Consider the following 9,553-nt stretch of genomic DNA (forward strand, 5'->3'; position numbering starts at 1 on the left):
TTTGTGAATATGTGAACTTGGGGAGGGCCTTGAGTGTTGATCTTTTTGTACTCTTTTGAAGAAGCCTTGAAGTTGAAGGTGTATAGCTTGTAGGGAAGACTTAGATCTAGCATATCCCCACTTGTTGCGGTCTCTTGGAGGTATAAGGTTTATATCTTTCTTTGTTATTGTTTAGATCTCTTTGTTTTGGGTTTTGTCTTGATTTTGGACTCATGGTGGGGCTGTCCAAGAAGTTGTGTGTTCCAGGGGTTGTCCTGTTAGATCTGACCATTTTGTGGCCTCATTTGGCTTAAAGTTGCAAACTTTAGTAGGTTCTAGGTCCCATTCATGCATTAAGTCCATTATTAGGCCCTTCATGATCCTTAGAGCTTATTTTTAGTGTGCATGGACTTAAAGTTGGAAACTTTACGTGAATTTTTAGTCTTTGGATGCCAGATCTGCATTTTGGGACTATGTTCTTGGAGATTAAGGGCTTAATGGGTCAAGCTTCACTCTAATGAGTCTAGGGTTTAGGTTTGACTCATTTTGGTGGTTCTTAAGGGTAAAGTTTGAAACTTTACCCTTCTAGACATCATTTTGGAGGAGTATGAGATTTGGAGCTCCTAAATTCAATGGAAACAACTTATGGGTTTTGATCATAAGACATCCTATGTGCTCATATAAACCCTAATGCTTGGATCTAGGTTTCTCTATTGTACATGCAAGTTATCCAAAACTATAAACCCTAATTCTAGCATTCAAATAATCATATTAACATGAGAATAATTTTACAATGTTACCTTGATTGTTATGTAGCAATAACAATCCCGAATCTCCTTGTATTGACTTTGGAAGGCTTAGAGTCACAAGTGTCACTCCTCTAATGGCTTACAAACACCAAGAGCAAATGGAGAAGATATGAGGAGAGAGGGGAAGTATTGAATTCGTCCCTTAGAAGTCTTGGGAAGGTCATACACGAATTCATGAGCCAAGGGGGTTTATATAGGTGTACAGATAGGGTTTCAGTCATTATCCTTATCTAGTTGCTTGTTTACCAAGCAACCAATAAGATAATCCTTGAATCCTTATCATAGTCGAATTCTAAGGCATTATCACCTTAAATTCGTCCATCCTATACTTAAGATAATCCTTACCTTATTTTGTAACTATCACATAATTACAATTCAGCCCCTCTAGTTTAATTAATTACATTTGATCACAAAATTAATTCTTAATTAATTATTGACCAATATTAATTAAACAAATATGATTTCTCCTATTAATATATTATTCTCATAACATATTAATAAATCATAATAACCGCTCTCTCTATTTATTTCTCCAATCAAGTTGCTTTGGTGAAGGCAACCCAAAAGGACCATGCACCATCGGGTCAAGTACATACCAAAATAGTTATCGACTTAGACACTAATCCAACAACAACTTCATGCATTAAGTTGTTGAAATCCTCACTAACTTGGCATGTTACTTAGTGAACACGGCGAGTTGATAAGGTTTTCCCCGATTTTGCAGTAGATGAAGAAACAGGGCGTGTTGAAGGAACACGACGTGTTTGGTCAACTTAGACCTTTGACCTGGACTCTTGACTTTTTCTTTGATCGAGTTTGACCTATAAGGGGTTTTGGGGCATGTTGAGTTGTATTTAAGGAAACGTTTCTGTTTTAGGGGTTAAGTAGAGCTGACATTCCAAGACCTAGTCATCTGTCGTTCAGTATTCGAGGTGAGTCTTTTCACTACACTCATGGATCGAAGGCACTAAGGTTGGCCCATTAATTAATATGATATGATTAGTAAAGGAGTATGTAATGGTTTACTATTTGATATATGTGTGAACTTATGTGAAGACCATGGGAGGAGCCCATAACACTTGGCAAGACCATGGGAGGAGCTCATGGATCGGGGATACAAGACCATGGGGGTAGCCCATGGCATTCCAAATGAAGACCATGGAGGGAGTCCATGGCAAACTTATATGTATGTGCGCATGGCATTATGTGATTATATGTTTTGCGTGTTTTGGGAAACTCACTAAGCGTGTGCTTACAGTTTTGTTGGATGTTTCAGGTACTTCTAGTTCTAAGGGCAAGGGCCGGCTTGATGGCGTGGCATGCATTCTTTACTGTTTTCATATATAGTTTGATACTCTAGTCTTTTAAAACACTATGGTTATGTAATGGGATTTTCTGGAAACAATTGTGGTTGGTATTTATGATAATAAAAGTTTTAATTTTCTATAAAATTTTGTGTTGTTACAGATTGAATCAGTGTTAGACGCCCTCCAAAAGATAGATTTTTGCCCTTCTAATCAGATAGTTTTGCTTGAAACCTCTCAATGATAGGTTTCTAATTTGTCTTCAGATTCATATTGGGACCTACCGGACACCTAGATATTTAAAAGATAGGGAAGAAGGCTCACAAAACACGCAAAACATGAAAGTGGACTTTAAGACCTGAGGAAGACTTTAGATTTGTGAAAGTGGACTTTAAGACCTGAGGAAGCATGAAAGCATCGCAAAATCTGAGCCAAGTTCCTAATGTTCCTTTTAGGCCACTCTCCAATGAATATCATATGCATAGAAGAGATGTGAGACCAACGGTCCATTATAGGGAGGTTGTATTCCTTCAAAAATAACTTTCTCACGCATCGTTTTAATCCCAACATTCAATCCTTCCATAGCTAAAATAAAGAAAAGGAGAGAGCGGATCTCCTTGGCACACTCTTTTTGTGATGTCAAACTCATCTGTTGGAGACCTATTGCGATAACAGAAGCCCTAGATGCACGTGAGCACCCTTTAATCCATGTTCTCCATTTGTGTCCAAAGTTCATTTGCAAGAGTATCGAATCCAAGTAATCCCAGTTCACCGAGTCAAAGGCTTTACCGAAATCAAGCTTAAACAATGAGGTTTTCCGCTTTATTCTTTTCGACCATGAGAATATTTCATTCACATTAGGGGTCCATCCAGTATATTCCTACCTTCCACATATGATGTTTTCTCATCTCCAATGATCTTCCCAATAACCACGTTAAGTCGAATAGCCAGGAGATTATCTTATATAAACATCCAATCAAACTTATGGGACAATAATCACCTAGTTTCAATGGATCCTTAATTTTTGGAGCGAGCATGATAAATGAGGAGCCAACTCCTTTAGCCACCACACCATATTTCTCAAAATTACTTAACAAACGCGATTATATCCTCCTTTAACAAGTCCAATAGTCTTTGATAAATTTAAAAGTGAGGTCATATGGGCTAGAGGATTTTTCGGCACCACAAGTCCATATAGCAGCCTTTATTTCATCAACATGGAACGTAGCTTTCAACATGTTTGCGTCAGAGGGTGAGATGGATTTGAAATTTTCGTTTGTAAACTTTGGTCTTAAAGGCCACCTTTTGTAGAACTTATTTTTGAAGAACCGAAAGACCTCATCTTTTATCACACTTGGTTCCTTGTTCCATACACCGTTGATTAAGAAATCGTTTATCCTATTTTTCCTGTTTTTGTTATCAACGAAGGCGTGAAAAAAATTTGGTGTTCTTATCGTCGTCAATAGCCCATTTTATTCAAGATTTTTGTTTTACATCCTGAGCTAGGGGTGTAAACGAATCGAGCCGAGCCCGAGCCTAACCAAGCTCGAGCTCGGCTCATTTAATTTTAAAGACGCTCGAGCTCGAGCTCGATTCGAGCCTTAAAATGAAGCTCGAGCTCTGCTCGTGAACAATTTAGTAAGCTCGCGAGCCTAAACGAGCTTATACGAGCCTATATATATATATATATATATATATATATATATATATATATATATATATATATATATACACACACACACTCTCTCTCTCTCTCTCTCTCTCTCTCTCTCTCTCTCTCTCTCACACACACACACACACACACACACACACACACACACACACACACACACACACATATATATATATATATATATATATATATATATATATATATATATATATATATATATATATATATATATATATATATATATATATATAGGCTCGTTTAGGCTCTTTAAGGCTCGCGAACCCACTAGTTGAAGCTCGGCTCGAGCTCGTTTAATAAACGAGCCTTATATTTGGGCTCGAGCTTGGCTCGGACTCGTTTAATTCGATCTCGAGTCGAGCTTTTAGCGAGTCGATCCCGAGTAGCTCGCGAGTAGCTCGGCTCACTTACACCCCTATCCTGAGCCCTCATTTTCTCCACCTCAAAAATTTCTTTTATATGTATTTCTCCTCTCCACAATTTCTTCATTACTAAGAGTTCTAGATTCGGCACATAATCAAGCTCGTGTAGTTTATCCTTAAGGTTTTTAAGTTTAGCTGACTCCTTTGGGTATTAAAGTCTCCTCCATGCCTTGATCTAATTTTTTAGATGTTCGAGTTTAGCCTTTATGTAATAACGAGGAGCTCCATAACCTTTGAAATTCGACCAAACAGCTTTAATAAGAAGGTGAATTTGTTACACATCCGATCCAACTTGCTCGGTTTGAGTTCACCGCTACAGCCTAAAAAAGAAGGTGAATTTGTTACCTCCCATTCTATGGTTAGTAAAACCAGCTTCAAATATGAAGTGATTAAACGCAAAGGCGGATCTTGCACAAAAATGGGAGTTGACTCTTTCCCCAGATCTTCTCACGACCTTAAAATCACCCATGTATATCCACGCACCTCGTCGGTCACGTTTAATTTTTAGAAGATCCTCCCACACTTTATCTTTATCCGTGACAGATTGTGGACCACATATGTTTGCAAATGCAATCTTCTCACTCATGTCACTCCATTTTCCTATAGTTATTACGTAATAACAAGATTATATGATTTCATAGCATTGAAAAAGTGTGTTGTCCCAAATACTAATACTAATCGAGTCCCTTGAATGCAGATATACGCTAGCCTATGTTGATTTTTCAGTCTCTTTACCCAACTCACTTTATAATCCTCCTAGCGAATGCCTCTTTATGTTTAATGACAAACAATTCATTGTACACCAACATTCTCACGTGTTTCACCTAGAATCTCAGCAAGAATTGGGCTATTAACTTCAACATCGAAGCCTGATTCTTGCCCAATTGCCACAGTTTGTATCTTATCCTTAGATACTGTGGATATTTCTGTGTTTTCCTGTGGTCGATTCTAGCGTTTGTTGACTATCTATGTTGCGATTCAATAACACACACCGAGTCATTGGCATGAGGAATGGATTTCGAATTTTTCAAGGGGTCGACAATGGGCCTAATCCCAGCAGTGAACGAAAAAGGCCCAAAGCATCCGTTGTTTACTAGTGAGAAGTGAAGGCCCGACTTTCTTGAAAACTACTCCTTCATTTCTTGATTTCAATTTCCAAATATACTGATTCGCATCATGGTTTATTTTATTATTATCTATTTATACAAAGGATCTATGTCTTATTGCAAAGGCCAAATAGACAAATACATAACCATAAGCTTTATGAAAGACCATGGATATGATTATAAACCTCTAAAAAGAAGTATTTTTCTAAATAAAAACATTTTAAGGGATATCTCTTACATAACCAATCCAAATTAAAACTGATTGTCGTTCACACACTAACAAGTTACAAGCAACAAAGATGAAATCAAGTTCACACCTTCAAATTACCAAAAAAGAAAGATATATCTATAATATAAATAAAGACTCATATCCAAATCCTAGACAACAACAGATTCATCTTCTGTAAGTTCTTCATTCTGAAAAAGGAGTGACCTTGAACCTATAGAGCAATGTTTTCTTCTTTGAAGTCGTGTTATCAATAGTAAGAAGTATCCTACCAATCTCACTGATCTTGAAGCTGTGACTGATCACTGGTTCATCGCTTTGAGTCATCTTCTTCGCCTTCTGTATGATTATGGTGTAAAGATCTTCGTTATTGGGTACAAACTCAGCACCATAGCTCACTTCCCAACCAACTACACGTAGCTCCCAGACAAATACGCATTTCTGGAACAATTCATGAGAAATCGATCAACATTTTGAGAGAAAACAGATCATGTAAACAGTAAATAGCAAATACTACCTCGTTTACTATAATCTCCACGGTTTGCTTAGTTGCAGGTTTAACTGTAACCACTGAAGCTGGATCATCAATGGTGAATTCCGGATTGCAATCACAGTAATCTAAGCTCAACCCACCGTATTGAATTGGAACATGCTCGGGAGTCACGTATCTAATTTCAGAAATCAAAACCCTAAAAGCTTAATGAATCGGTAATGGAAAGGGGATTCATAAGTTTGTAACGAAAAAGAAGAACGTACTTGAAAAGGGTTTCGGGGGTTTTTGCAGAGCTTGCGAATACGAACTTGCTCTTGGTTCTTTGAGTCATGAATGGACTGATCATTGTATAGAAAGCTAAATACCACCATGGAGCATTGATGAAAACCTTCAAATAATTATTCATAGTTAGAATACAAAAAAAAGGAACAAAATTTGAACATAAATGGAGGCAATATGCGAATATTCGCCATTAGAGTCACCTGTTTTGCTACAAATTCAGGGTAGTTGTCCTGCAGGAGGTGCAGAGCTTGAGTGGTGGCTAGCCGGAGCTCCGTCTTGGCCGGTCCCGGAGAGTTTTTCAGGTCGTTGATTTGGAAAATGGTGTTTACACCACCAGGGGTGAAATCTAGCTTTCTTATACTCCTTTCAAGAAACTGAATCCTCCATCTCAAGAACTTCAGCCTCGTTTCTCCATCGGAAAAAGTTTTCTGATACAATTCTTTGTTTTGAAACTCGCCGTATACATTATAACAAACAGGGTGTCCTTCTTTATCGAATCCATGCATAAACACAACTTTTTCAAGATCATCTCCTAAGTTTTCGTCAAGTAAAGAATCAATGTTGAATGTTTGTCTCCATTGGAGTGTGTCTTTGAGCATTGTGAAAGAATCTTTGACTTTGAAGTCTCTAGCTCTCAAGAACTTGAGCAAAATAACATCGGTTCTTTCATCTTTCAAAAGGGGTATGCCCCAAATTGAAATCTCTTCACGAGGTGAAGTGATTTCTGAAATGGGTTCTTCTGGTTTAGCCAAAAAGGTAAACTCTTTCTTGGTTATGGCTTCTTGAAGAATGTGTTTGAAGTCATCAAGTGATTTTTTTTCTGGAGCTGAAAGATCTTTGATTTGGTTGCTTTCTTCTTTGAAAGAAGGCATGGGTTCAGGGGTTTTGGTGGGTTGATTGGATATGGATTTTTCTGGTTGTTCAATAACCTGACCTATGGTAGTGGTGGATGGTGGTGAAAATGGGGTTTCCTTCTCTGTTACAGAACCAGGTGGCGGAGGTGATGGTGGAGGGTGAGACAAAATGGGCTGCTCACTTGCCATTTCCGGCGGAGGTGAGGCGGTAGTGGGACTGTCGTCGGCCATTCTTGATGTTAGTATCGAAAGGCGTGTTTACAATTAGTCAATTAGTAAAAGGAAAGCTAGCTGTGTAAAAGGGAGTGCTTTTGTTGAGAGAGAGAGAGAGAGAGAAAGAGAGAGAGAGAATCTATGTTATACGAGGTAGGGTGGATGGTGTCAAGGCGGAGGAAGATATAGGGAAGAAATTAGTTTGTTGGTGTTTATTATTTAAATCGTACAAAATTCACTAGTACAAGTCTCAACAATGTTTTATGTGTGTATTAAAATATTTTTAATTTCCAATGGATAAAAGTTTGATATAGCCGTTATATATATATATATATATATATATATATATATATATATATATATATATATATATATATATATATATATATATATGGAAATGATCTATTGAAAATATCAAAAAGATTAAGAACGTAACAACAATTATGAATAAAATAAAAGGAATTTTATAATATAATTAGTTATGGATAATTAATTTATTCCTAAAACCATGGAAGTTAATCTGATTAATAGATTTTTAATTTTTTTATCCAAATATTAGGAATTTATATAATCTATTTTTAATTAATAAAATACATAAAATGATTTTAAAATACGTTTTTACCAAAAAAAAAACCTTTTTTGTTTTAAGTTTATTTTTACCAACAACATCAAAAATACTCATGCATTAATCATTTTATCCGCATATTTGTAATCATACATGAATAATACATACTTGTAAATCATATATGAATCCGGTAATAATCTTGAATGAATAGATGAATTAAGTTATATTCATAAACGAATAAAACACAAATAAATGAACACATGTAAATATGGATTGCTTTTGAATAGAAAGCATTGAATTCATATTTAATCACTAATGAATACACTTTAGTCGGTAATGAATATACATATAATCTGATGAATACATTTGAATACACACTTAATCATTAATGAATACACTTCAATCTCTAATGAATATACACCTAATCTTATGAATACAATTGAATACACATGTTCTTGCTCTTTTGTTGGACCTGTGTGAAATATGGAAAGCAAAGACATAGCCAAACTCTATTCATCACCATTTGTTTCATAGAAGCATGAGATATGTGGTAGACTTCTCTTCATTTAGTTCTTCAAGAATATTTACTCGAAACAAAAAGCCTAATCACCTGGGCTTTTTGTTCTAGAATTCGATTTTTGGAGAAAACAAAAAAAATTAGAAATAGCTACAACACAATTATCGTTCTATATAGGTTAAATCAAAATAAAATCTCATCCGAGCATCGGGAATCAGTGAAAAAGGTGCGAAGGTGGAATCCATTCCAAGCAAGTGGACAGTATGTGCAATCGGTTTAGGTTTTTAGTATTTCGAGACAAATATACCTTCGTGTGATCTAATGGCATTGGCTGTTGACTTAAGATCTCTTTGGATTTTGCCCGCAAAACCCATGATTGTCTTGGGTTGTCACGGTGGCTGAGGCGGCGAAGGAGTAAGGACCTGAGATCCTTCTTGATCTTCTATCAAAATCTGTGATTTTCGTTTCTGTAATTAGGGCTCGAAACTGTGATTGTCTTGGGTACTCACTCCGACCATGAAAATCGATTCAGCACCTTAAGCCTCTTGATCATCTCCATTCATCGAGACCTTCACAGTAGCACATTTAAGAAAAATCGAGAACAACCCTTTCTTAGATAAAAGATGCAATAAAGGATTATAGATGAAGGTTGTGATGATGGTTTTGGAAGTGTATGGTGGTGACGCCTCAGTTAGGGAGGGATAGAGAGAGAGAGAGAGAGATTCCAGCAACTTCACAAAAATAGGTTAACATTCAATGACCATATTACCCTTTAGTCTATTAAAAATTTACAATCTCATCCCATGACTTTTAGAATTTTACAATTACATCTCATGGCTTTTATAAATTATACTAGCCTTAGATCTTGATATTTGAAGAGCTCAGATCTGTTCTCGCATTCTCAATCTTTTAGGTGCTCTCATTTGATCCTATTCCTATATATATATATATATATATATATATATATATATATATATATATATATATATATATATATATATATATATATATATATATATATATATATATATATAGGAATATGATATTTTGATGTTTAAGAAGGGTATATATGAAATTCCCTCTAAATTAAAAG

The 9,553-nt window shown here is 36.0% G+C and overlaps 1 protein-coding gene across 1 annotated transcript; it reads right to left on the reverse strand.

Moving 5' to 3' along the window:
• Positions 1-5,484: 5,484 nt before the first annotated feature.
• On the reverse strand, positions 5,485-7,546 carry LOC145036223 (patellin-3-like). The gene is made up of 4 exons (XM_078984685.1): positions 6,512-7,546; positions 6,293-6,417; positions 6,054-6,204; positions 5,485-5,977 (listed from the first exon to the last, which is right to left on the reverse strand). The coding sequence occupies exons 1-4, from the start codon at positions 7,394-7,396 to the stop codon at positions 5,723-5,725; spliced, it is 1,416 nt and encodes a 471-aa protein (XP_078840811.1). The 5' UTR covers positions 7,397-7,546; the 3' UTR covers positions 5,485-5,722.
• Positions 7,547-9,553: the final 2,007 nt, after the last annotated feature.

Source organism: Lactuca saligna, chromosome 1, assembly GCF_052625555.1.
Source record: "Lactuca saligna cultivar CGN05327 chromosome 1, ASM5262555v1, whole genome shotgun sequence".
In the NCBI taxonomy this organism is placed as follows: domain Eukaryota; kingdom Viridiplantae; phylum Streptophyta; class Magnoliopsida; order Asterales; family Asteraceae; genus Lactuca; species Lactuca saligna.